Here is a 27644-nt window from a genome sequence, read left to right as displayed (position 1 = left end):
ATGGAAGATGGGCAGTGACAGCCCCAGGCCACTGAGCTCCCACCAGACACCCGGGCTGCTCTGGGTTCTGTTTGGATGTGTTAGGAGAACGAGGGTGGATCTCCGTGGGGCACGTCCAGCCTCCCCACCGTGGGTCTGCTTTGAAGTGTGGGAAGGGAGCCCTGGCACCCAAGTGCAATGCCACCCCCAGGTCTGGACAGTTTCTCAGGGAGTCTCACATCCTTGTTTGAGAGCCAGTGCACGTGGGTCTCCACCCTGGCTGTTTGCAGAAAGCACCTAGAACTACCCAGAACAATTCCATCAGTCTCTCCACCCGGTGCTTGGCAGGCAGCCAGGCTTGCCTGGCACCACAGGTGGGGGGATCGGGGTCGCAAACCTAGGTTGCTGCATACCGTGGCCTCTTTCTGCAGAGAACCATACTCAGCACCCCCGGTCCTCACAGCACAGGTAGCAGGTGCGGAGCCGCCCGAGACGGGGCGGGCTTTCACACAAGAAGACACTTTCTTGGCTGTTGCACCTACTTTAATAACAACTTCAAAAAAGGAACAACATCCATCCAGTTCTAAGTGCTTTATGAACACAGACGCTGGAGTCCCTGGCCAGCTTCCAAGGCAGCCCTGTGCATCCTGCAGGCGGCCATACTCATCCCACAGCACGCCATTCGCTTAAAGCTACCAGTCCTAGAGACGAGAGAAAGAGCTGGTGAGCCAGCACGTGAAGCTTGTCGACAGCTTCCAGCCACCCGAGCAAGCTGCGCGGATGCAGGGAGGTGTGTGGGTCCCTGTGGGGAAATACAGGCACGTCAAAGCCCGGGTGTGTTCAGTGCAAGACTTGGAAAAAGCCCCAGTCTACGCTGGAGCTGTAGGAGCCAAGGCGGGCATCAGCTGCTTCACAAACATCTGAGAGACGGAGTCTCACTCTGTCACCCAGGCTGGAGTGTGGCCAGTGGCGCCATCTTGGCTCACTGCAGCCTCCACCTCCCAGGCTCAAGCGATCCTCCTGCCTCAGCCTCCTGAGTAGCTGGGACCACATGCACCACCACGCCCAGCTAATTTTTGTGTATTTGGTAGACAGGGTTTCGCCACATTGCCCAGGGTGCTCTAGAACTTCTGAGCTAGTAAGATCTGCTGACCTCAGCCTCCCACAATGCTGTGATTACAGGCATGAACTACCATGCCCAGCCTGATATGGTTCCTTTTTTTTAAAGTGCATTATTCACAAAGCAAACTACCCAATTCCCTTTTAAATATGAGTACAATACAAAGTTAGAATACAGAGAGTTGTAAAAATTGTGTGCAAAGAACTGTCAAGGTGAGTTTCTCAAATTAATAAATTGTCTTAAAATGATTTTCTGTAAACCTTTTTGGGTCTGGGAAAGATACCTTAAGTATTACCACAGCTTGGATTAATTTTAGAAAAAGTGTGAGTTTAGGTCAACCATTTACAGAAGAACAACAATTCACCAAGGGCCCTGCAGGTGCAGACTCATCTCACTGAACCAGTTTGCTGGCTGCTTTTGGATGAGCTGGATTACATTTTAAAATACAAAATTTGACACCAAGTGTAGACATACTGCAGGCACTCAGACACCCGGTGCCTCCCTGTATTTAGCAACCTACGCAAGCGGTAAGCAGCGTGCTGAGGGTCCCAGCATGCTGGGGTGGCAAGAACCACAAGAAGCCAAGGAGATACTCGAGGAAAACACCAGAACTGAAGTTACAGAGGATGGAATACCAGCAGCACAGCGGCAGCGAGTCTTTTAGCTTTTGTCTGTAGCTTGTATTAGCAGAGTCCAATATCCAATTAAATAGAGAGAATTCACTTTACTATTCTAATTGTGCTGAGGTCCCTAAAGGTAAAGGACCCCTATCCTTCCAGCTGGCAGCAGGGCAGCATGAAGACTGCCAGGCTCCCCAGTACCCACATCCCTTGGCTTTCTGGGGAGGGGGAGGAGCTGCCAGAATACAGCTGGCTAAAAGCCTATTTTGCCCCTGGTCATGGAGTAGCCCAGCTTAGCCTCGTTGTTAATGAAGGACATGAGTCCCACGTAGGTCTCGATGAGCAGGGGGCGCTCCAGGATCAGAACACCATTCGCCTGTCCCGGCAGAGGGCTTTCTTTTTGGGCTTTTTTCACAGCTTGGATCAACAGAGCCTTGAAGCTTTCCAACTTTCAAGAGAGAAAAACATGGAGCTTTAATTGTCAGGCAAGGTAAGAGCATCTATTACTTGGAAAAATTAGCATTCTGAGACACTTAATCCCTCCAGATGCCACCTCTCTTCTTCCCCTCACTTGAATGGGCTGCCTCTGCCACATCTGGGGGTCCTTCAGCTCCCCTTCCCACGGAGCTCTCCAGGTGTGTGGAAATCTTGCCACCATGCTCTTCTGTGGCCAATGGTAGCCAGCATGTGCAGAGCCCTTCTTGTGTACAGTGCTCTACCAGGTTACCTACCAGGTCGGTAACCAGGCCGAGGTACACAGCTGGGGAAGGGCAGAACCCCACCAGGTCATGGGCTCTGCTGTAACCCCAACCCCGAGGCCTCCTCTCCTGGTGAGCATCTGCACTGGTCAGCTGGCATGGCTGGCTCTGCTGCCGTTCTCTGAAGCCCAGTGGGACCCATCTCTACCCACATCACCCTCAGGAGGCCACATTATGGAGGTATGCTGACCAGTAGCCACTGGCCACATGGGGCTACTGCAACATAAATTAACCAGAACTTCCAAAAACTTAGAGAATAAACTCTATCATGAGTTTACTGTCTCACTGTTACTAGCCATGTCTCAAGTGCTCAGCAGCAGCTTCACGTGGCCGCTGGTGAGTGCAGACCTGAAACGGTTCTGTCACTGCGGGGGGTGCGGCATCCCGGGCCTGTCTTCTTACCTGGCACAGAGATGCTGTCTTCTCATCTGCGCCTGCCATCGGGTGTTCTATGAAAGTGGCATAGGGCACGTTGGTAGACCAGGGATTCCATCTGTTTATGAAGGAAGGGCGACTTTGCTTGTCCCACTGAATTCGAATCCCAAAACCTTCTCGCCTGACAAATTAGAATAAATACCAGACTCAGCATGGCAGGCCACAGTGCTCTCATGAACAATCTGACAATCTTATGGTTAGGAGCATATTAAAGAGTATTTTCATGTTCACAGAAAAGACCTGATGTATCACAGTGGAAAATGGCTTGCAGTTTTTAAGAGTAACTTTATCTCCACTAACAATTGCTTTAAGTACTTACAGGCTGGGCACAGTGGCTCATGCCTGGAATCCCAGCATTCTAAGAGGCTGAGGTGGGCAGATCACCTGAGGTCAGGAGTTCGAGACCAGGCCGACCAACATGGTGAAACCCCAACTCTACTAAAAATACAAAAAACTAGCCAGGTGTGGAGGCACACACCTGTAATCCCAGCTACATGGGAGGCTGAGGCAGGAGAACTGTTTGATGGGAGGTGGTGGTCGCAGTGAGCCGAGATTGTGCCATTGCACTCCAGCCTAGGCAACAGAGCGAGACTCTGTCTCAAAAAAAAAAAAAAACAAAAAACTGTACTTATAGCAAATATATTTTGGTTATTAAATGTATTATTTGGTTACTAAATGTATTACTTTGGTAACATTTACATGATTAAAAATTAATAGGAATACTAGCTGGGCACAGTGGCTCACGTCTGTAATCCCAGTACTTTAGGAGGCCAAGATGGGCAGATCTTTTGAGCCCAGAAGTTTGGGACAAGCCTGGGCAACCTAGCCAAACCCCATATCCACAAAAAAATACAAAAATTAGCTGGGGGTGATGGCGGGCACCTGCAGTCTGAGGCTGAGGGGAAGGATCACTTAAGCCTGGGAGGTGGAGAATGCAGTGAGCCAATTTTGCACCACTGGTGCCTGGGTGACAGAGTGGGACTCCATCCCAAAAAAACAAAGGCGGGGGGGAGGAATAATTATAGATAGGCTGGCCAAATGAGAGAAAAGGAAGTGCAGCCCTTTCCTTATGTCATATTAAATGTTGGTTGAAATGTTTGCTCATTTTAACTTCCTGAATTCCTCATCCAAATCTCTACATCAAAAATCTCAGTTCTACAGTTTAACTGACTGTATAATGTCTAGGTTTCTCAGATTTCAGAAAATTATCCTACAGGGAAAAAGATCAACTCCTGAAAGTCAGTCATTAAATATTTCCGATTTGGTCTTTTAGTGGTATCTATAAAGCGGCACCCTCCTTCTTTCTTTTAAAAATTAGCCAGGGCAAGACTTGATCTGTCATGCAATCTGCCCCTGGCTGGAGACAAAATGCAGTTCAGCCTTGACCTGAAGAAAATCCAGGTTCCTCTTTAACACATTGGGCTCCACTTCGATGCATCTTGAACTCCTATAAGTCTTTTTACTACAAGCCTAACAGCTGGCTTCTGTGCCAGAATTCCTTTTAATGCACTCAACTGCCCAGAAGTCGCTTCTTTTTTGGTGCAGTGTTATTGGACTCTGAACAGACTTACTTGTTGAGTGATTTAGGGGGAAACTGGAACTCTCCGTAGGAAATGGTATCTACTGCGTTGAGTGCTATCCGGACCACCTGCTGGCACTGGAGACTGATGAAGTCGTATTTACAGATGAGCAGGGACTGCTCGGTGACCAGCACCAGCCGCTCCTTCTCATTGTTCCAGTGATCCACCCTGCAGGAAGAGGAGGGGCCTCGGTCCACCCTGGACACGGCTCTCGGCTTAGCCAAGGCCAGCCCGGCTGAAAGGGCAGCAGGGGCGGCGCGTAGCGCCTGAGCGTAGCACGCTGGGAGGTCCCCGCCAAGGTGCTGCGCGGTGGCTAGGAGCGGGTCCCCCCACCGAGGAGCGCGGAGCCCCGGCTTACTCGGTCAGCAGCCACACCCCCTGGATCTCGCCGTCCTCCACGGGCCGCACCACCACGCGGATCTCCTCCACTGCCTGCTCGATGCTGCCGGGCTGGGCGGATGGGGGCAAAGGTCACAGATCACAGGTCACAGGTCGCTCTCTGCAGGAACGCCCGGCGCCCGCCTCCGTCCCCACTCGTCCCCATCCCGCCCCGCGCCCTCGGCCCGGGTCCCGGCCTCACCCGGAACACGAAGTACTCCTTAACACGGGCGCGGCGCGTGGGGTCGTGGATGCTGAGCGGCCAGAGCGTCTGGCGCAGCGGCGTCCCAGGTCCCGGCCGTCCCCCGCTTGGGCAGCCGCCCGCCCCCACCTCCTCGCCGGCCGCCAGCAGTGCCGTGGGGCTTGTGCCGGCCGAGTCCACCGAGTCCCGCAGTTGCAGCATCGCCGCGCCCGTTACCGACCCGGACCCCGTAGCCGACGCGGCCGCCGTCGCCTCAGCAGCCGTCGCCGGAGCCACCGGCCCCGCCCGGCCCGCCCACGGCCCCGCCCCTGTCTCCGCCCCTTCCGCGCCCGCCGACCCTCGGGATTGGCTCTCCTCCTGCCGCCTTCCACGATTGGCTTCGCCCCGCCGCCGTTCACCAATACTCCCGCCCCTCGCTGCGCCGGAAGCGATTGTCACGCGCAGCCTCACTTCATGTTTACACGACGGGAAGGGGCGGGGCCGAAGCCGGTTGCCTGGGGGTCGCGGAGCCGCCTGGGAAGAGGAGCAGGGAATCTCGGAGCCCCTTGTCCGGCTTGGAAAGCGGGTGACCCGCCCTGCAAGTGCCATGCCCCTTTCGGCCCATGGAGCGTGGACCGGGGGGCGCGCACGGGTCGGGGGCTCGCACAGCACGGAGGGGCGCGGCGCCTGGGGGCTGGGGTTGGAGGACCGCAGCACGCCGGGCAGCGTTCTCCTGCCGGGACCAGGCGCTCTTCGCACACTCCGGGCATTCGTGACGGATCCGCGGAGCAATGCACCCTGAGGCGGGAGGGTAGAAAGTGCTGGTGTCGAGGGCGCGTGTGGGAGGCGGTGAGGGAGGAGGTGTGGGGTGAAAGCACACGGCCTGGGACGTCGGAGCCACGGGACAGCCCAGGCCCTGCGCGGAGCGTGCTTTGGGGCCGCTGTGGGGCCTGGCGGAGCCTGCGGGCGGAGCTCCAGCTCGTCCGTGAGTCCTCCCGGCTGGTCTTTTTACGTCCCTGTCCTCATCTGCAATGTGGGAATGCGCGCCCAGGCCCAGGCTGTCGCGAGCCTTCAGCGAGGCAGTGTGCACGGAGAGGGCGGCTCAGAGCTCCTGGTCAGCGCTAGTGGTTCAAGGTGGACCGTGTGTGTGCCCCGTGCTAGCCCCAGCTGAAAGTCTGGAGGATGGTGGCCCTCTTCTCACATTTCCCCTCTGCATTGCCCTAGCAGAGGTTCTCCATGAGGGCTCTGCCCCTGCCACGGACTTCTGCCTGGACATCCGGGCGTTTCCATACATCCTCTGAAACCTAGGCAGAGGCTTCCAAAGTTCAGCACTTTGTCTTCTGCACACCTGCAGGTTCTGCCTGAGCTGTATCTTGACCGTTTTTAGCCCCGGCTGGAGCTGGTTTTGCCTCCTAGGCCTCTGGGCCTGTGGTGGGAAGGTCTGCCGTGAAGCTCTCTGAAATGCCATGGAGACATATCTGCAGCTGATGGCTTAAATTTCTCCCAAGAAAATGGGTTTTCCTTTTCTACCACATCGGCTGCAAATTTTCCAAACGTTTATGTTCTGCTTTCCTTTTAAACATAAGTTCCAATTTCAGATCATCTTGTGAACATACATGACTAAGTTTTCAGAAAAAGGTCACATCTGGAATGCTTTGCTGCTTAGAAATTTCTTCTGCCGGATACCCTAAATCATCTCAAATCCAAAGTCCCATGGATCTCTAGGGCAGGGACAAAATGCCCCCAGTCTCTTTGCTAAGGCTCAGCTTTGCTTCAGTTCCCGATACCTTCCTCATCTCCCTCAAAGACCACGTCAGCCTGGACATTGGCCATATCACTATCACCATTTCGGTCTGAACCATTCAAGAAGTCTCTAGGAAGTTCCAAAGTTGCCCACATCTTCCTGTCTTCTGAGCTCTCCAAACTGTTGCAACCTCTGCCTGCTACCCAGTTCCAAAGTCACTTCCACATTTTCGGGTATCTGGGTATCAGTGCCTCACTATCTTGGTACCAATTTTCTGTATTAACCAATTTTCACACTGCTATGAAGAACTACTTGAGAGTAGGTAATTTATAAAGGAAAGTTGACTCACAGTTACACATGGCTGAGGAGGCCTCAGGAAACTTACAGTCATGGCAGAAGATGAAGGGGAAGCACATCTTACAGGTGGCAGGAAGGGAGGCGGGGTGGGAAGTGTCACACTTTTAAACCATTGGATTTCCTGAGAACTCACTATCAGGAGAACAGCAAGGGGAAAATCTGCCCCCATGATTCAGTCACCTACACCCAGGCCCCTCCCCCGACACGTGGGGAATTGCAATTTGAGATGAGGTTTGGGAGGGAATGACAGAGCCAAACCATAAGTCATATTCAAAGGTACTGGGGTTAAGACCTGAATGTTCCTTTTTAGGGGACGCACATAATGATGTGTCACACATGTGCATGATGGACCTTCCAGCCAGATGGCTGCTCTCTCCACACCTGCAGGTTGCTGGGCAGGGATGGTTCGTAACTGGGGTCTGGCTGTGAGGTCCCGGGAAGGGAGCCCCTGAGTTTTGTCTATTTCTTGGGGCTTTGAAGAGGCTATTCCTATGTCTGTCAGCAGGTGGCAGCATCACCCATGCACGGCCTTCCCATCAGAGGACACAGCTTCCTTCCTGCTGGGGTGTATTCAGGCCCTAGATGAAGTCATTGTTTATCTTCCTGCCGCTGGAAGTCTGAACTGGGAAGCGTGGGTCCGTATCTTAACTTCCACTTGTTATGGTTTTGCATTTGCAAAATCAGCGGGTCCCGCCTTTGCCATCACTCCCTGATGGATGTGGGAGTCAAGGGGCCACGTGCCAAAGGGCCGACGAAGGGTGAGGTCCTCCAGGTGCCTGCAGCAGCTCCCCCAGGCTGGGGGTCAGTGCGCAACCTGGAGGCTGTTCCCACATGCAGGATCCCTGGCTTCCAGAGGCAGCTGTGCTCTGGAGGATGCACTTCAGGCAGAGGAATGTTTCTCAGCCTCTCCCTTCTCCATGGAGCGAGGGCTGGGACAGTCCCCAGGGCTGTGTGAGGGTCAGCAGTGCTTGGGGCGGTTGTGAGCACTCAGGTGGTGTCTTGCAGACATGGCCCTCACACTTTGGCAACTCATGAAAGAAGCAGAAGCAACTTCCACAAAGAAATGCCTCTCCCTGCAGGCAGGGAAGGGGCTCTCGGATGGCTCTAAGGATCAAGAGCAGGGCTCGGGGAAGGAGTGGGGCTGCCATTCTCCTGCAGTTCTCAAAGGCTGAGTCAATTTGAGGATAATGTCCTCCCCCACTGCACTCCAGCAGGAGGATGGTTTTATGTTGCTTCCCACCTGCCCTTCGCCAGGTGGGGCCCAGGGTCCCCAGGTAGTCTCTCTGCCATGGGTCCAGTGGGAAGGCCTGGCCTTGAGGGTCAGGCTTCCTTTGGGAGAGTGGGTCCCAGGGGGAGGCTGGGAGAGCTCGGGTTAACTTAGAGCCAGAAGATCTTGGACAGGATGTTGCCTGGGCCTGAGCGTTGGTTCTGTTCCGGGCAGCATGGCAGGCAGGGCGTGGCCCGTGCCGCTCTGACCTGAGAAATACAGCGCTCCACTGCAGGAAGCCTGCTGGGCTGAGAACACCTGCCTCCCAGCCTCGGCCTTGCAGGGGACGCAGGGAGTGGGGGCGAGGGGGAGCCTCTGTTCCTGTGTGGGGCTGCTGCTGAGATGGCCGGGGCTGGGGCCTGAAAGGCATCACTGCCCCAGGGCAGGGCAGGGAAGCATCTGCCGTGGAGGCTTCTCTCTTCTCTGGGCCAGGGGTTCCCCAGGGACAGGAACTGACGTGCCTCACTCAGGAGTTTCCTGCGGCGCTGTAACAAGTGACCCCGGACTAGGCCAGCCCATCTCTCTCCCAGCTTCTGGCAGCTCCAGCGACCCCTGGCACCCCTCGGCTTGTGGGCACTTGGCCTGGTTCTCTGCTCCTGGCTTCACGCTGCAGTGTCCCTTGGTTCTGTCTCAAATCTCCCTCTGCTGTCTCTGACAAAGACACCTGTCCAAGGATTTACAGCCTGCCCAGAAAGCCCCAGATGATCTCATCCAGAGATGCTTTACTTGATTATATCTGCAAACATCGTTTTTCTTTCCCAGTTTAATTTATTTTTTCTTCAACTTTTGTTTTAAGTTCAGGGGTCCATACGCAGGTTTGCGACACAGGTCAATGTGTGCCGTGCTGGCTTGCTGCACAGATGGCCTCGCCACCTGGGAATTCAGCCCAGCATCCACTAGGTCTTCTTCCTGACACTGTCCCTCCCAACCACAGGCCCCAGAGGCTGTTGTTACCCCGTGTGTGCATGTGTTCTTACCACTCAGCGCCCACTCACAAGTGAGAATACGGGGCAAACACCCTTTTTCCAAATGAGGTCACATTCACAGGAGTGTGATGGGGAGGACAAGGACCAATGTCTTTGGAGGCCACTATTCAATGCACTAGGCTGTGTCTCTAGCTCCTAGGCCGGTGGCAGGAGTGGGTGCAGTTTTCCATCTGAGTGTCAGCGCCTGGTCTGAAACACCATCATGTTTCCGTACCTAGCTCCGTCCTGATGCTGATCCCAGGGTTGGAGGGAGAGATGATGGCAGGATCATGGTGGGGGATGGGGTGCTGGGTGGGGATGGAGTCGGGCTGCATGGCGAAGCCCAGGCCTGTGTGTCTGGATGCTGTCTGGTCCCCAGAACAGCGACTCTGCTCGCTGGTGCCATGGTTCAAACGCTGAGCAGGAAACAGAACCAGAAGCTGCCCCTCTGCTCTCTCCACTGTAACCCAGGAGGACATAGGAACAGAACCAGGGAGGAAGGCACCCTACTCGGCAGCAGTTGGGACAGGGGGTTCTGACCGGGTCATCTGCTCTGGGATTCCCGTTCTCCCCCACCACGCTTGGGGCCCCATCACACAGCCCACCTTAGGTGTGCCACAGATTGGTCTTTTCATTTTACTCTCTCTCCTTTGGGGCAAATTCAGAGGTTTAGAAATGAGCTTCAGAGTCAGCTACCCACAGGCTGGCCATAGCCTCAGTGAAGGGTGTGGTGCAGGGTTTGCTGTGCGGTCCTGTGCTCTCTGGAGAGTCTCCTACCCCTTCTCTCACCCCCGTCTGGCCATCACCGGCACATGCTGGATTTTGTGGTCATCTCACACTGGGGGTGCTGGCAGAGACCATTGTGGGCAGTCACTGGTGTTGACCTGAGCACTGCTGTGGCACCGTGCATCTGAGGGCCAGGAAGCACCTTCGGCATGAACGACTGTGCTCACTCCCCTGTCAGGAGAAATGGCGTGACAATTCAGAAAAGATGCAGGATTCTTTTCTTGGATTGACAGGGAAGCTTTCAGGGATGTTTTGCAGTTCTCTCTGTGGGACTCTCAGCTCTGGAAGGATTAAAGTCAGGCTGCAGGGAAGGAGCATGCAGCCGCCAGCCCGCAGACGGGACATGAGGAGCAGTTTGCTTTGGAAATTAGCCCTTTGAGTTATCCACCGAGCTGGTGGTTTGATTCTTCTTTCTCCCTATGTTATTTCTCCTCCATCCAAAGGTTGTTTGTATTATTTCCAGCAGAGAATGGGACAAAAACATTGAAAGGTAGTGTATTTCAGTAATGCTTTTCAGGCAAGGTAGAGGAATTATTTGCCAGATTTAAAAATGGTAGAAGGGGAAGCATATCCACTCCTCGTGTCTGTTGGGGAGAGGCTCTGAGCCAAGCCTGATTCTGCATGTGACCCAGGAGTGGTGGCCTGGGTGCCCCCCTCAAGGGCTGAGACTTCGAGGCCTGGCAGGATAAAGAGGGGAGGAGAGGGAGAGCTGAGCCCCCTGGATAGGGCGGTGGGTGGGGAGGCTGGGGCCAGGTGGGTGGGGTCAACACCAAGGCTTGTACCATGGCTCAGAGCCCTCTTGCAGGCATCTCCATTTGGGGTCTAACAGAGACCTCCATTTGAGCTGCTTCCCATCTGGTGCCTCCTCAAAAATGCGCAGGGCTGTGAGGACCCAGCGGGTCTGTGCCACGTAGGTGGAGTCAGCAAATCCTAACAGTGGAACCGGGATGCTTGGCTATGATTTTCTGAAAGGTTTTTAGTGTGGAGCTTGGTCTGGGAGCTGCGGCCTGAGCTGCAGCTGCAACCCAATGGGCCTCTGAAGCCATGGGAAGCCCCCACTTGGAAAGAGGACCAGAGGGAGGCCAGTGGGTTCCAACACCTGTGCCCCAAGCCAGGGGGCAGTGTCCCTTAACCGTCTCTGCAGCCGCCCTTTCTCTCCTTCGCCTCCTTGGGATGGTCAGAAAGTACACCTCCTGCTGCAGTCCCTGCCCTTCCCAAAGTTTGATGACTGTGAAAATGTCCGTGTTTCTCCATGCAGACATTTAAGGCAATTGCAATGAAAAGTCCAATGCAACTTTGAAGGAACTGGGCAAAGTGACTGCAAAATTCATTCGAAAGAATGACAGGTGGGAATTACTACTATAATTTTGGGGGGTAGGATGAGAGTAGTGGGGAGGTACTGTCATTCAAACACACTCCTAATAAGCTGTCATGAGAATCACCATGGGGAGCCCTTCTGTCTTATCCTGGGGACGAAGGGCAAGGAGGTAAAACTGTCTGGGGCTGAGCTAAGACCCAGTGGAAATACCCAGAGACAGATCTATTTGTGATGAGTTCTGGATGAAGAAGCTGCCTCGGATGGGTGGAAGGAGCTGGGCTGGCTGATGGCGCCTGAACCACTGGCTAACCAGGCAATCCTCCTTCACAGTGACAGCAGAGTAAATGATGAGGAAATACGTAAATGCAATGGCAGCAATGAAAAAGAATGAAACATTAGGGAATCTTCTAAGCTTAGCACTTACTTTTAAGAAAAGGAGGGAGCTGCAGAGAAAAACCACACACATCTTAGTACCTAAAATTCAAAACTTAAATAGACAGCATCAGTAACCATACTCAAACCACAGCCATCCTGGGCGTGGTGGCTCACACCTGTAATCCCAGCACTTTGGGAGGCTGAGGTGGGCAGCCGCGGTCAAGAGATCAAGACCATCCTGGGCAATGTGGTGAAACTCCGTCTCTACTAAAAAAAAAAACAAAAGTTAGCTGGGCGTGGTGGTGAACACCTGTAGTCCCAGCTACTCGGGAGGCTGAGGCAGGAGAATCGCTCTAACCTGGGAGGCAGAGGTTTGCTGAGATCGAGCCACTGCACTCTAGCCTGGCGACACAGAGACTCTGTCTCAAAAAACAAAAACAAACTACAGATACAGACTGGGAAAATGTTTGCAACACTGACCCATAGACTGTCACTTTATTATGAAAATGGACAAAGATCATTCTTGCAGAATATTTACTGTGCTCTGCATAGTTTATTTATTTATTTATTTTTGCTACATAAGCAACCTTGTGTATAGTGAGTTCAATCTGCATATAGAAGGGTATGAAACACACACGCCCAGGCTGATGCCTTTTTTCGTAAGTCCAGTCTAGGCACCCTCTGTGGTGGTCAGCTGTCTTGTGTGCAGGAAGACACACTTTGGAACTGAGACGGTCACATGTCTGCGTGTCACCCATGCCCTGTAGTACCAGGCTGGGCAGAGGACCTGGTCTTAGGGTGGAGGGGGTGAGACTCAGGGGCACAGAGAGCCCCAGGGGCCTGCCTGTCAGAGAAGTGAGCTCCCTGCTGTGCCTGAGAATGAGGGCTCTGTCTAGGCATCAGGAGTGCAGTGGGAGACGACCACAGACCATCTGGGTGACTGCCCCATCACCTTGAATGGCGGGGGAAAAGCAGTGCATGCCCTGTGAGGGCGCGGTGGGTGTCCTGGCCACAAGGATTTCCAGCAGGAAGCACATGTCTTCTTCCTGCCTGCCTCCCTTCCTGGGGCCTGCCCAGGACTCTTCCCCCTGTTACCCAGCTCAGTGCCTGGGACCGGGGAATGCATACAGGCAGGGTGAGGCCAGTGGAGCCCATCTGCAGGGGCCTAGAAAGGCACACAGGAGGTCATATATTTTCATAAAATAACTTACTTTTGTATTATTTTTCTTCCAGAGGGCCCCTCATTTTATACGTTTCAGGCTGCTCATAACCTGAAGCCTCCCCTGCCCAGAGACCTCCTTTTGAACCCACAGGATCCATCCACATTCTTTCCTTCTTCCTCTGATAAGCTGGAGAATGTTCTCCAACAGTGAGTCATCCTCCTCCACCCCGTTCCAGGCCGGCTGGAGTTCAGCAGAGAAGCTGGCGAACTTTTTAAAGGTGTTCATTCATTTGCTTGACATACACTTGTTGACCACCCATTTGTGCCAAGCCAGCTCTGGAAGAGCAGGCATCAGATGTAAAGATGGGGAAACCATCCCACAGCTCTCAGGGCTGGGGTGAAGCTCACGGGCTTGCACCTTCACCTGAGAACGGGGCCCAGTGCAGAAGTGGGGCACTGGGGAGGTTTTCTTGGGTGCAAGCTCTTGGGATAGCAGGAGGACAGGAGCCCCCAGACCCTGGCTGGGGCAGCCCCTGCAGCTGAGCTCCTGGGAAGGGTGGTCAGTGGGTGTGTGTGAAGGGCAGAATTGAGAGCCCGGAGGGACAGATGAGGGTAGTCTTTGGAGCATCAGCAACTGGGGCACCCCCTGGTAGCTGGGGTTTCAGAAGACGCTGAACTCACCCACCTCTCGAGGACTCTGGCTATGTGTCCTGTTCATGTTTGTTGTTGTTACTGATAAGGAGCAGATGACAGGGGTAAGGGAAGGTCCCCCTGTGTTCACTTCCCGGATCTGCAGTTCACAAGCTGGGCGACTTGGGGAGCTACCCCTCCTGTGACCTCTGTCTCCCCTTCTGTAAAGCAGGGGTGATGGTGAGGCTGGCCTGATGGCCACCCACCCCCAGGGGACTGTAACCTCCAGGTAGTGTGGGAGCGCAGACAGCCTGTGTGTGTTGGGGCTACTGTTGCCCCTCCATTGCATTGGGATGGCTGGGGGATGCTCCCTTCCCAACCCCCTCCCAGCAGGGCTCCCTTCAGTGCTCCCTATTAGAAGTTTCTCTCCGAGACCACACAAAGCCTTGCAGGGGGAAAGTTCCAAGAAACAGGGCAGCCCAGGCTTCACTGGCTGAGCTGATGGCCAGTGCACTTCTGCCAGCAGGGCTGGCTCTTCATGTGGCTAATGAGGGGACCACACTTGGCCCCCATCTGGTCCCACCCAGATTGCATCCCCCAATCTGCTATTCAGAAAGAGACACTCCTGAGTGTCTGGTAGACCTGACCCCAGAGACTCCATGTCCATCCTTAGGACCACCTGGTTCTGGTCCCTGGAATCAGTCAATTTCAAACCAAAACCAGGTTTCAAAGGACAAAAGTGAATCTTACTTTGCAGAAGCCTCACCCTAGATAGTGCCTCTGCGCCCACGGGCACCCTAGAATTTAGCGCCTCCTCCTGTCTGCGGCTGCTGGGACCCGAGGCCCACCCACTCCAGGCCACCGTCCAAGAACACTGTTCCCAGCACAGAAAGAGGAACGGGAATGCCCAGGAGGTGGCTGGGAACCGGCAATGCACGTCCCCGAAGCAGGGATGTTCAGGGTGCATGCGGGTGGCAGAGGCTGGCCACCCCCTCCTCAAGCCCTTCCTCGACCGCATCCCTGCGGGAAGGTAATGAGGTGTCAGGGCGAAGGTGGACGCAGCGTCCACGGGCAGGACAAACCGAGGCTGAAGCGGAGCCTGAGAAGTGAGGGAGCCTGAGCGCTGTCTCCTGAGGTCGGGGTCTGGGGTCCGGGACTGCAGAGAGCTGCCTTTGAGGGCTGTGGCCCCTGGAGCCCGGCGCCTTCGGGCTTGGTCACTGCAGTCGGTTAGCATCTGGACTTTCCGCCTGAGACCAGCAGGGAGCGCGAAGGGGCTGTGCCAGTCCCGCGGGGGTCTGGGGCGGGACTCCGGGAAGGCTGTGGGCGGGGCCTAGAGCCGGTGAGGGGCGGGGATGGGGCGGGGCTGGAAGCAGGAGCCCGGGCTGGGGTGAGGGATCTGGGCAAGTCCAGGGGCCGTGCCGGGGGCGGGGCGCTGCTGAGGTGGGAGGGGAGGAAGGGGCGGGGCCTAGGGCGCAAGGAGCCGGGAGAGCCGGGGGCGGAGTCGGGGTCGGGACTGGGGTGCGAGCTGGGGGCGTGCCGGGGGCGTGGCGGCCTTCCAGGCTTCGGGTAGCGGCGCTGTGCACACCGCGCCGGGGCGAGTGTCTGCAGGGTGGATCCGGCGATCAGGTCTCCGCGGTGCCATTTCGGGCGCGGGCGGGAAGCTCCGCACCTGCAGCGACCTCGGGCTCCGCGGACTCGGCGCGGGCACCTGTGGCTGCGTCCTACGGCGCACGTCGAGGCGGAGGCTCCGGGGAGTCCGCGGGGCCGCCTGCAAGCCAGGGACCGGAGAAGGCACCGGCGCGCACGATGCCGTTCCCTGCGGAGGCGAGGGCAGCGGGGCGCGAGGTGGCCCTGGCGCTGGTGCTGCTGCTGCTCCCCGCCGCGCCCCTGGGCGCCAGCGTCCCGCCGCGGCCCCTGCTCCCGCTGCAGCCCGACATGTGAGTATCGGAAACTGGGAGGGCTCGGCGGGTCCTCCAGAGACCCCGGGGCCTCGGGAAGCCCGCAGTGGACCGGGCTCCGAGGCTTTGTCCCTGGGGCCCCAGAGCAGTAGGCTCTTTGCCTTACCTGGAGAGGGGATGGCTGAGACACAGGGCTCCGGGTCGAGTCTGGGGCCCTTCTGTGGCAGGGCCCCTCCCCGTGTCCTCTCCCCCTCTCTCCCTCTCCCCCTATTTTGCTCAGGGATGTGGGTTCTGCAGGCTCAGGCAGATGCTGTACTTGGAAAGCGGTGAGGAATCTGGGCCCCTTTCCGGGCAGTCTGGCCCCGGAGCCCGGCTGGGAGAAGGCAGAGAGGAAGCCGCCTGTTCCCGCTTCTCCAAAGCCTGCCTTCTGGGGTCTGGGGGCCTTCGCAGGGGTGAGCGTGCCCAGACGGGGGAGCTGAATGGAGTTGGTCTGTGTGTTAAACACGTGCGCTTTGGGCTGTTGGAGAAGGAATTTAGTGCCAGAATGGGCAGGAAGAGAGGGTCACGGAGCCAGCCGAGATGAATTCAATTTTGAAAGATGATTCCCCAACGGGCCGTTTAGCGGTCTCTCTTGAACAGCAAATCAATCCTTGTGTTGGCCTCAAAGGAAAACTGGTGTGCAGTGGAGGAGGAGGCGGAGGCTGGGAGTTGCTGGCGCCCCCACCCAGCACTCCCTGCCCGTGTTGGGCCTGGGGCCTGCAGAGCTCTAGAAGGCTGCAGACGAGTGGGTGAGGGCCAGGCTCAGATGAAGACCTCCTGTCTGACAGCCTCCCAGTCCTGGGGCCACAGAGGGCTCTCAGGCTGCTCCTGTCCAGCACTCCCCACAGGGCCTGGTGCTCAAGGGCCCATCACAAACCTGGCCTTGCAGGACAGAGCTGCAGCTGGCTGGGGACTGAGAAACTGCCACGCTGCGCTGGTGCAGGGGTGGGGGTGTCCAAACCCCCAGCCCCACCCAGGGTCTTGCTTTACTCCACGAAGTGGGTATCTTTTCAAAGCGGTGCTGTCCCTGGGTTGGGGGCCTTGGCATCCACAGTGTGAACGGCCCTAGTCCTGACTCCACGGGCTACTGGACATTCCTCTTTCCTGTGACCCCAGAGCATTTATTCGAAAGCTGCAGGCTCAGAAGGGACACCACAGTGGCCCTCGCTGCTCAGCCAGCCAGCTCCTCCCGGGACCAGCCAGGGGCTTCCAGGGGCACAGGCTCCCCAGAGTCCCTGGGTGGGCTGCTGCTCGGCAGAGGTGGACTGCCCACTGTCTCTGCTCCAGTGTCCCTGCACCTGCGAGGGGCCTCTGCCATCAGGGCCCTTCCTGGGCCCCCTGCCAGACTTGGACCTGCTGGGGTCTCCAGGAGTGGAGAGGAGGGTCTGCTTCCTGTGTTCTGCCTGCACACCTGGCGTTGGGAGGCCCTTCGTGAGCCTGGGGCCAAGCCGTTTGAAACGTGGAAATGGGTTGTGGGAGAGTCTGTTCTCTGCTCATCCTTTCCCCAAGCCTTCCCTCCACTCCCTTCTCTGCCTTTCCCATCCTGTGCTCCTCCAGGGAAGCCTCCCTGGTCGCAGTGAGTGGCGGTGGCTTCGCTGGGGCCTGTGCCCTGAGTTATCTTCTGGGCTCCAGGCATTTCCACTAGGGCCTCTGCTCACAGATCGTCTACTAGCGAGAGTCTGAGCTCTGTGCCGCCTTCCAAAGGCCTGGTGTCCAGGAAGCACCTGGCGTGTGGCTGGACATGCAGCTGGGCCTCAGTGGGCCAACGCTGGCCAGCTGAGTGAGTGTGGGGACCCCGAGCTGGACCCTGGGGAGATTCTCACTGGGCTATGGAGAGCAGGGCCTGTTCTGAGGTCCACTCTGTGGAGCAGAAAGGAGGGGGAAGCTGTGGGCTCCAGTGGGGTGGGGCAGGGGCGGGGGCACTCTTTGCTCTCTTACCCCAGAGGAACAGGGCGGGTCCCAGAGAGTGCTTGGTCGCTGCTGGTCCTGTCCTCCCCGCCACTCTTTCCATCTGGGGAATCTGATGAGCGGGCAGGGCCTGGCAGAGGAGAGTGGCACCCGTTCTGCCGAGTTTTCCTGAACCACTGGCTGCTGAGCTGAAGCCATACTGCCAAATTCCTGTTAATGCTAGAAACCAGGGCCTCTGGGAGACGCTGTGGGGGGCAGTGAGGGCAGTGCCGTCCGACTCACAGACCCAGGGGCTTTGCGCCATCTCTGGAGCAGGCAGAGCTGATCTATCTGCTGATTCAGGTCACTCTAAAGTGAATTTCCGCTGTGAGGAAGGATGCTGGCCTCTCCTCCGGCCTCATGCAGGAGGCCCTAGGCTTCGGGCAGCGTTTGGGAACGAGGCCGGGAGTGGAGTGCGAGGCAGATTGCCCACATGCCAAGGCACGGACCTGCCAGCTCCAAGCAGCCATGGTTGAAAGCTCCACATTTTGGAGACCCTGAGAGGTGCTGCTGGGCTGCAGAGACCAGTATTTCGAAGGGGCTCAGGTTCTCCCCGAGAGAGCCCAGTCTGGGCAGCCAGTGCTCCAGAACCAGCTAATGACCTGATGCCTCCCCTCCAGGGTGGGTCGGGACCTCCAGCTCAAGTCCAGTCTTGCAAGTAGCTCTTTGGACCCCCTGGCGCCAAGGGCAGCATTGGTTAGCCTGAGGTCTGGGGGTTGTCAGCTGTGCTCTGTCCACTACCCCAGGCGCAGAAAGCAGCTGTTCTCAGCCTCCTGTGGGGCCCTAAGTGCCGCAGCACCAGACCTGGAGGGAAGGAGCTCTCACCTACGTGAGCTGCTGCCTTTGGGGCTTAGAGTGACATTGAGAATCATCTCATAGTCTAGGGAAAGGCGTCTGAGGGTCCTAGGGGCCCCAGGGAAGGAGCTGGGCTCCCCAACCCCAGGGCTTTGAGAGCCCCCCACCTGGCTGCTTGGGGGCCTGGGAGGCATGAGAAGAGGAGACCCATGGGGGTAAAAACAAGCGTTCAAAAATGAACATAAGGGCCGCTGTCCTAAGCAACTCCCCCCACCTGCTGCCCATAGGGGTTTATTCAGGGGCTGCATTCAGCCAGTCTGGGAAGCTGAGCCAGGCCAGCTGCCCGGTTTCTGGATCCTCCCCTCTTCCCCAACCTAGTGATGCCTTCACTGGGCCCAGACTGTCGCTGCCCGCCCTGGAGGGACCCTGTGGCATGCCCACCTCTTGCCGGTGGGACCCCAGCTCTGCCTGGGAGCAGGTGGCCGGCCAGCTGGGCCGCATTCCGCCTCCAACTGCGCTGGGTCCACTTTGTAGTTTGGGAATTCCCCAGATGGGAGGTGGCATCTAGCCGCAAGGAACAGATAGGCCTGGGACTCTGGTCCTGTCGAGGCCACCAGGCATTTTACCGGGTTCTCCTGGGACACTGTGGGGCAGTGGGCAGGTTTCTTTCTTTCTTTTTTCTTTTTCGAGATGGAGTCTAGCTCTGTCACCCAGGTTGGAGTGCAGTGGTACGATCTTGGCTCACTACAACCTCTGCCTCCCAGGTTTAAGTGAATCTCCTGCCTCAGCCTCCTAGGTAGCTGGGATTATAGACATAAGCCACCATGCCTGGCTGATTTTTGTATTTTTGATTGAGATGGGGTTTCACCATGTGGGTCAGGCTGGTCTTGAACGCCTGACCTTGTGATCCACCTGCCTTGGTCATCCAAAGTGCTGGGATTACAGGTGTGAGCCACTGCGCCCAGCCAGGCAGATTTCTTTATGTCCCCTCCTCTGCCTGCCCTCCCCCTGCCACCTTCTCCATCCTCCCAGGTGGGAAGGTGGCAGTGGCTGTGTGTGCGGTGCGGAACTCCCCAGAGGAGACAGTTGTTCCCACACTCACCCCTCCTCCCTTGAAGGCTGGCTTGATTGATGATCAATCAGACTTGTTGGGGGTCACTGCGAGAGCCACCCAGGAGCTGCTTTCAGGGACCACAGCATGGCTGAGCAGGGCAAGAGTCCTCTGGCCTGAGGGAGAGCCATGGAGGGGAAGGAGTTACTGGGGAGACAAAGGGTGTGCCAGGGGGCAGCAGCCCAGAGAGTGACAGTGTGATGTGGGGAAGGGCTGCTAAGTGGTCCTGGGTGGGGCTGGCAAGGGGTCTTTTGAGTCCTGCGGTGTCATCTTGCTGGTTCGCAGCAGCCGAGGTTGCTGAGGTTTGAGGAGGTCCAGAAGGGACAAGGAGGCCCATCAGAGGGGAGTGCCCATCCCCTCAGGACCCCAGACCAGGCCATGTCTCCAAGCCCCGGAGGCCTGAGCTGCCGTCACGCCTGCTTTCCAGATGCTGAATTGAAGGCTCAGAGATGGTCATCGACTCCTCCGGCTGCACAGCAGGCCCCAGGCCTGGGGTGTGTGTTGAAAAGCCAAGCTCGAAGCTCTGGCCCTTCTGTGTCATCTCCATCCTGAGACAGTGACAGGCTCACTTCACAGTGGCTGCCCTCAGCACAGGGGCTATGGCAGAGTTGGGGCTGGACCCCTGGAGGGACCCCTGCAGCCCAGAAGCTCAGGGGTCATCAGCCTAATCCCCCACCCCCTTCCGTTTTTTATGGCGAGGAGTTCAGGGCCACCTTTGCCTAGGGCTCAAGGTGGTCAAGTGCGTGGCAAGGCACAGGGGCAGCAAACGCGTTCAATGCTTGTAGCAGTTCCTATGGGCCCACTGTTGATACACAAGTGACACTTTTTCCTGAATAAATAGTCTCAGCATCTGCAGTAACACTGGCTCACACCTCCTAAGGGCTGTCGGAAGCCCTTGTCTGTGCTGGCTCATTGAACCCTTCATTGAACCTGGTAGGCCAGTCCTCATTTTACAGGTGAGGAAACCGAGGCAGAGGTTCAGTAAGCTTCACATCTTAAAGATGGGGCGTGGGGAGCTGAGATTCAAACCCAGGTGGCCCAGCAGTGAGACCTTGCTTCACACTGCTAGGACTGGGGTTACAAGCTTCAGTGTGCTCCAGCAGCCCCTGGTGGGCTTGGGAAAACAGTCGCAATCCTTAAATCCCTGAGGAATGCTGACCCCACCCTAAAAGTCCTAGATTCAGTGGGTCCAGGGTGGGGCCCAGGAGTGTGCATTTCTGGAGGTTCCCAGGATGAGCTGCTGGTCCTGGCCTGGGATCCCCACTTGAAGAACCACTGCTTCATGCCTTGGAGCCCTAGAGCCCGATGGTGGGGGAGGTGGATGCGCTCATCGAGAGTCCTGCCCTCCCCGAGGTGCTAGTTCTTTAAAATGCCTGGCTGTGATCCCAAATTTGACATTGTACATGAAAGCATGGCTTTTGCAATTTTAGGGGGACAGCATATCTGTCAGGAGGAGGACAGGCTGCAGCACTGTCCTGGGAGGGGTCCTCATGAAGGGGTGTGCTTCGAGGCAGACACATGGGTGAGGGAGCACGGGAGCACAGCCATGGAGCCAAGGCCATTCGCTGGGTGGGGGCCGGGCCCTGGAACCAGAGTGGGCATTGCCCTGCCCCTGGCAAGAGGACACAGCACAAAGCTGCTCCCACCCGCATCTCTTGCTGGTCCTCACGTTGACTAAACCCACCTGGCAGCCAGAGGGCAGTGTGTGTGTGTGTGTGTGTCTGTGTGTGTGCCTGTGTATCTGCATGTGTGTGAATGGGAGTTTGAGAGTGCATATGTGTATGTGAGCGTGTGTGAGCTTGCATGCATGAGAGTAAAGTGTGCATGCATGTGTGTAATTGTGTGTGTGAGTGTATGTGTGTGACATTGTATGAGTGTGTGTGATTGTGTGAGTGTGTGTGATATTGTATGAGTGTATGTGTGTGATTGTGTGAGTGTGTGTGATGTGTGTATGAGTGTGTGTGATTGTGTGTGAGTGTATGTGTGAGTCTATGTGTGTGTGACATTGTATGAGTGTGTGTGTGATTGTGTGTATGTGTGAGTGACATTGTGTGTATATGTGTGTGATTGCATGTGTGTGATTTTGTGTATGAGTATGTGATTGTAATGTATGCGTGTATGTGTGTAATTGTGTGTGTATGTGTGTGATTGTGTGCATGTAATTGTGTATATGTGTGTGTATGAGAGTGTGTGTGGGTGTGTGAGGGTGTGATTATGAGTGTGAATGTGTCATTGAGAGTGTGTGTATGTGATTGTGTGTGGGTGTGGTGTGATTGAATGTGTGTGTATGTGAGCATGTTGTGTGTGACCATGCATATGTGAATGTGTGATTGAGTGTGCTCGTGAATGTGTATGATTGTGTTTGTGTGTGATTGTGTGCTTGCATGTGTGAGTGCATTTGAGTCTGTGTGAACTGTGTGTTACTGTGTGTGTGTGTGTGTGTGTGTGTGTGTGACTGGGTGTGTATGAATGTGATTTTGAATGTGTGAGATTGTGTGTGACCTAGTGTGAATGTGAGTGTGAGTGTGTGTGGCAGTGCTGGGAAGGTGTGATCCGCAGAGGTCAGCCTTGGGTCACAGCAGGGTGGGGTAGGGCAGTGGCCCAGGGGCTGTGAAACCATCGGCCATGGGTGCTATAGTCTGGGGGTCAGGGATGAGGTCAGGACCGAGCCCCAGGGAAGCTGAGGAGGGCCCTCCCTGGCGACGGGGCCCTCCCTGATCCAACCTCTGGTCCTGCCCCCTCCCTTGTTCTCACTCTGGGATCCATGGCCTTTGGGACACAGGGGCCCAACAATACTGGGGGAAGTTAGGAGAGGCCTGGCCCTTAGTCCTGGCGGTACCTCACATTAGCTGGTGACCTTGAGCAGACTGGGGATCACTGTCATCTCCTCTCTGGGAGAGGGGAGATTCAATGATGTCATGTTGACAAAGGGCCCGGTGCTGGGCACGGAGGAGGCACTCCTGAACGATTCATCACCTCTTCCCTGGCTCCTAGGTAAAAATAGTCGAGGTTTTTGGAAGTCTGACTTCCTGCCCAGGAGGGAGTTGTTTCCCTGGTGTAGGAAGAGGCTATGGCAGAGCCTTTCCACCTGCCCTGGGATGGTGCAGCTGATCCTGCCTGGCTGGAGGGTCCCCATGGCTGTGGAGGCTGCTCGGCTGCAGCTTCGGGTCTGTCTGGGAGTTGGTGGGGAGCCTGGACCCTGCTCGTGGCCAGGAGGCACTCTGCCTTGCCTGGAGCCCTGCCTTGTGCCCCTGCCCTGCTGTCACCTGGGCTTGGACTCCAGGAATCAACACTGCCTCGGGTGGGCAAGCCTCGGCCCTGGAACAGGCAGGTTGGGAACTGCAGGAGAGTGTGGGGAGAACGTCTCAGGCAAGAGGTCATGGGCAGGGTGTGTCCAGTGCAGCCCCAGCCCTTCTTGGACTTGACTGGAGACCTGGAGCTAGACTCTGGTCCCAGCCGTCAGCTGCCTCTCCATGAGTGGGCAGCTGGAGGCCGGGGTCCCTTGTCTGGGTGTCACGGCCGTCTGGCAGAGCCCCTGCTCTCCCGGTGGTGAAGCCCTTCTGTTTGCTGCTCTCATCGGGTCTGTGCTTTCTGGATTTGTTCAGCACGAGGGGGTGGGCTGAAGTCAGAGGGAACACAGGCCTTCCCACACAGCACCAGGTCCAGGAAAGAGGAAAAATAAAGTTCTCCATCGCGAGAGCATCCATCTGAGGGCGGCTGGCCTGGGGCCAGGGCGGCTCGACGGGGCAGGCAGAAGTCTCAGAGTGCAGAGCGAGGGTCCGGCCCACTGGGCAGCAGCAGGTTAGGAGCTCCAGGCAGGGCCTGGGCGGAGGGCGATACCGAGCCTGGACAATACGCCGGGCAGGGCAGGGCCCTCCCATGACGGGTCCACGCCGTCTGCTTGCCCCCAGGAGATGGGAGGGGCTCTGGAGGATCTGCTAGGCTAGTTGCGCCTGAGGCCGGAAGGGAGATTCGGTCCCCAGAGCCAGGGCCAGGCGCACCTGCTGTGGGACACAAGCATTGGAGCCTTGATCTCTCCCTGCAAATTTGCCTCTGTGGAGGGAGCCCGCCTCACTCCTCGGTCAGGGCAGGCCTGGGGTGAGCCCCTGCTCTGGGGATGCCGGCCTGTGTGGCTGTCTTTGGAGGGTCCCTCCCTCTGACCCTTCCCCACCAGGGCCTGAGCCCTTTCTCCAGCTGCTCCCAGCAGGGTGGGATCTGGATGGCTGCTTAGGACGCCTGTCCCCGGTGTGCCCCCTCCCTGGTTTATGCAGCCTCTGGGCTGGAGAGGCCTCCGAGGGGCCCTGAAGGGGGATGGCGGGATGGGCTGGGGTTTTTACCTCCTCCTCCATGAGCAGGCCTCGCTCATTGTCCACTCGCCTGTGTAGGTCCTAGGATGCTGGAGAGCCACTGACTTCACAGTGGACGGGCCTGAAGCTGGCTGCACCCCACCCTGCCGTAGGCGAACTCCCTCTCAGCCACATGCCCCAGCAGAACCTGGCCTGGGGACATCTCTGAAGCAAGGCAGGGAGAGCTGAGGAGAGAGGACAGATGGGCCCTGGCTTGTTTCTGGATTCTGGGCCAGGCGTGACTGTGCCTCGAGGCCACAGTTCCTGTCTGCTGAGGCAGTGTCGTGGGTGGCTGTTCTCGAGGACTTGGAGGACCGGGAGCCACGCTGTGGCCCATGCGTTGGGGATGCAGTGGCGGCCATTGTCCCTTTTCCCTCAGCCCCTGTGCCCGCGGCCTGCTAGGGGCACTGGCATGGCCAGTAGGGGACTTCACTCCAGATGGGCTGACACCCAAGGGTGCAGGTGCAGGAGGGTGGGTGCTGCCGGCTGGGGGTGGCTGAGGCGCTGACTCTTCGTGTCGCTGTTCCAGGCCCCACGTGTGTGCTGAGCAGGAGCTGACCCTGGTGGGGCACCGCCAGCCGTGCCTGCAGGCCTTCAGCCGCATGGTGCCCGTGTGGAAGCCAGGCTGCGGGTGGCAGGCATGGTGTGTCGGCCACGAGCGGAGGTAGGTGCTGGGGACCCAGAGTCCCAGGTTGGGGGAGGGGCTTTGTTTACACAAAGAGCAGCATTGACCTCCTAGGAGCTGGGCAGTAGAGGCAGGGCCCTGTCCTGGCCTTGGGGCCACGTGCATCCCCTGCCTGAAGCCCTCATCTGAGCATGAGGCCTCTCCCACCCTCGGGGCGAGTCTGCCTCGGGGGCTGCTCCCATGCCATGGCCCTTTTCTTAAATAGAACCCGAGTCCTTTGTGAGGGGTATGTGAAGGAGGAGGAGCCCCTCCCAGGAGGATGCTGGCCACTCAGGAAGGCGAGAGCGGCCTCAGCCTGCCAGGGGCCTTCGGGACTTGTGAAACCTTTTATTACTCAAGATTTTATTTCCACACGGAACTTGAGTGCCTGTGGGCACCTCTCCACCTTTTATAGACTCAGGCTCTGCGGAGCTGGCCCCACGAAAACTGGGTTGTGGGAGGAGCTGGCAGCCTCCCTGGGTGGTGGAGGGTTTCCGTGTGCCTGGGGGAGAGAAGGCAGGAACGCGTTCTCAGATAAGTGTGGCTTAGCTTCTCAGCCTGGGATTTGGGGAGGAGCCGAGGCCCTGCCCCGCGCTGCTCTCATGGGCGTGGGGTCCATGCAGGACACCGGCACCTGCTCTGCCTGCTCCAGCGACTCTGGCAGCTTCAGTGTGTGTTTGCTGCACAATTCCTACGTGTGCAGAGTACAAGAGGAAGAAACCGTTACAGTAATAGTGGTTCTCACTCAGGGGCGGCTGTCTTCCCACCCCAGGACGGTGGAGTTGTGGAGTTGGGTTTGGTGACAGGTGAGCTGGGCAGGCGGATGGGGCCAGGGACACTGCTCAGCGTCTGCAGCACACAGGATGACCCCCCTCCCCTACCCGGATGACATGGCCCAGTGCTGGGAGGGCTGAGGTTCAGGGACCTTGAGCAAAAAGAAGAAATCTCCTCTCACTGTGTTCCCCAAAATAGCCCCTTGCAGTCTGTCCTCTGGCCGTCACCCGTGTGTGGACGTGGGCCTGTCCTGTGGCTGTCGCTTGTGCGTGGATGCAGGTGTATTCACCTGTGGGAATTTGGTCCCATCAACCAGGTTTCCCGTCAACAGCTCACGATGGAAGAGCCCCATTTCTGGAAGCAGCCAGAAGCCACCTGAGCCCGGGGCTGGAGGCAGTCCTGGTGGCCGGGCTGAGGAAGTGCCCTGCCGTGGAGGCACGACTTGTGCATTGCAGTCCCCAGGCCTGAAGTCAGGGTGGGAGCAGCGTTTCTGACACACCAGGGCCCTCAGCCTCCTGCCAGGGCATTGGGGGCAGTCATGGATGAAGTCCCCCTGTCTGGGGGTGCCACTGACCAGGGATGCCCTCCTGACATTTCCTAGTGCAAGGTGTCCAGGCCCCTTTACCAGCCCTCCCTCCCTCCTGAAACGTGGCCATTCTGCCTGAAGATTCTGGGCTTGCTCTGGGGGAGGGGCCAAGGTCCACCTGCTCAGACTCCAGGCTGTTCTTACCTGCCCCCCACTCCTGGGGCAACCAGAGCCCTCTCACCACCCTGGTGCCTGGGAGACGGGCATCATGTGCTTTACTGAAGCCAGCCTGAGAAAAGTGGTTACATGAGGCCCAGGCCCCTGTCCCTTCGGGATGCTCCTGGGGCTGCCCCTGGGCACTGGGTGCTCCCAAATCCCATGTTTCCTCTTTGTATCCCCTCCCAAGCTGCTGGGGGCTGAATCCAGCTGTGGATTCAAACTCCGGGGAGTCTCCTCAGATGCCCGGTATAGACGTCACTCCATGTTGCAAGACCTTGGGTGACACCTGGAGCACTGCCCTGGGGCCTGGTCCCTTCATCCTCCCCAGAGCCAGCCCTGCCCTCCCTCCGCTGACTCCGCCTATCCCCCTTCACAGCGTGGCTTCTCCTCCTCTGGCCTCAGCAGTCCCTGTCCCTAACCCTGAGACCTTGCCCGTTTGCCTTGAGCCCCAGTGCTTATGAGCAGGTTCCCAGGTCACTGTGGAACCGGAGGGGACCCCAGCATCCCAGCTGGGTTCTGGGTGGCATCACAGAGGTGGGCACACGCCATTCCTCCTGTGCCCACAGGGACAGCTCTGCCACACAGTGGATGCCTGGGTGTGGACACCCCTGGCAGGGCCCCTCAGTGGATCGGCCACCGTTCCCGGGGCACTGAGCAGTGAAACCCCTGGGTTCTGGGGAGATGCAGGGAAGGAGGCCCGGACTGCCCTCAGGAGGATGCAGAGGGGTGAGGGCCGGGCAGGCTCCCAGCGCTGCAGCCCAGGCCGGGCAGGTGAGGCAGGACCCCGGAGCACCACGGCACTGAGGGGTGACTTGAGGGTGAGCTGGCACCATGAGATGCACGTGGTTTCATTGCTGGCTTCACACCTACTGGCCTGGCGACCTCAGCCTCCTTTTTCCACCTGTGAACAGGGCTGGTGGTATCTCCTGTGCCTGGGGTCATGCCTGTCAGAGCCTAACCCGGAAAGCCCTTCCCAGGCTTCCTGGCACAGAGCGGGGCTCAGAAGTGGGGTGCCTATGAGCAGAACAGCCCCAGCAGGGCAGGGATCAGGGGCTGGCCTGGGCTTCCTCAGGCCCTGGAGCAAGGAGCAGGCATGAGTGCTGGCAGGCAGGGCACCATGTGCACCCCCCAGCGTCTGCACACCTCTGCCTGCCACCTTGCCAGCCTCATTCCTGGGCCAAGACTGCTGCCAAGCCCTCCACTACTGCATGGCTGGGTGACTGGTGACTCGGGCATGAGGCCACAGCTGGGCTTGGCAGCAGGTGCCCTGCGTAGGCCCGAAGGGTGCCATGTAGCTCTGAATGTCCAGCTTTGCCTGTGGTGTGCCCATACCAGCTCTTCCGGGCCTCATTGTCAGGATCATGTCCCCGAGGGCTTGGCTTCCAGCCTTCTCTTTCTGTAGTGATTCTTCTCCAGCTGGTTGGAGCAGGTTGCAGGGTAGCTGGGAGCCAAGGGCAAGAGGCAACAGCTGTGCGTCCCACAGCCTGAGGGCACCCTGGCTTGCCTGGTGCCCAGTGCCTTGTCTGTCCAGGGCAGGCCCCACCCTCCTGCCCTGGACAGACAAGGAGAAGCCTCCTCTACTGAGCTCTTTAGGGGAGTCAAGCAGGGTGGGGATCCCAGGAGACCTTGGGCTGGATGAGCCCTGGTGGGGTGGGAACCTGCTGTAGCCT

General features: G+C 57.5%; 2 protein-coding genes across 36 annotated transcripts in view; one reads left to right on the top strand and one right to left on the bottom strand.

Annotated features, from left to right (window-relative positions):
- Positions 1-500: 500 nt before the first annotated feature.
- On the bottom strand, positions 501-5346 carry TPRG1L (tumor protein p63 regulated 1 like). The gene is made up of 5 exons (XM_002750213.6): positions 5073-5346; positions 4851-4942; positions 4484-4660; positions 2880-3033; positions 501-2167 (listed from the first exon to the last, which is right to left on the bottom strand). Exons 1-5 carry the CDS (start codon positions 5271-5273, stop codon positions 1973-1975), a joined length of 819 nt encoding a protein of 272 aa, XP_002750259.1. The 5' UTR covers positions 5274-5346; the 3' UTR covers positions 501-1972.
- Positions 5347-15251: 9905 nt separating this feature from the next.
- The window catches only part of MEGF6 (multiple EGF like domains 6), a 117483-nt gene continuing 105090 nt past the window's right edge, over positions 15252-27644 (top strand). For all 35 annotated transcript variants that reach the window (XR_013519746.1, XR_013519745.1, XR_013519744.1 and 32 more), the window contains exons 1-2: positions 15252-15592; positions 24321-24455. Coding sequence is in view for 29 of the 35 variants with exons in the window: in XM_078330160.1 (XP_078186286.1) it covers positions 15462-15592; positions 24321-24455 (266 nt within the window). In the remaining 6 variants the exon portion in view is untranslated. The remainder of the gene's footprint in view (positions 15593-24320; positions 24456-27644) is intronic.

This window comes from Callithrix jacchus, chromosome 7, assembly GCF_049354715.1.
Source record: "Callithrix jacchus isolate 240 chromosome 7, calJac240_pri, whole genome shotgun sequence".
Taxonomy (NCBI): domain Eukaryota; kingdom Metazoa; phylum Chordata; class Mammalia; order Primates; family Cebidae; genus Callithrix; species Callithrix jacchus.
The sequence above is the reverse complement of the archived record's forward strand: the minus strand, read 5'-3'. Positions and strand labels throughout refer to the sequence as shown.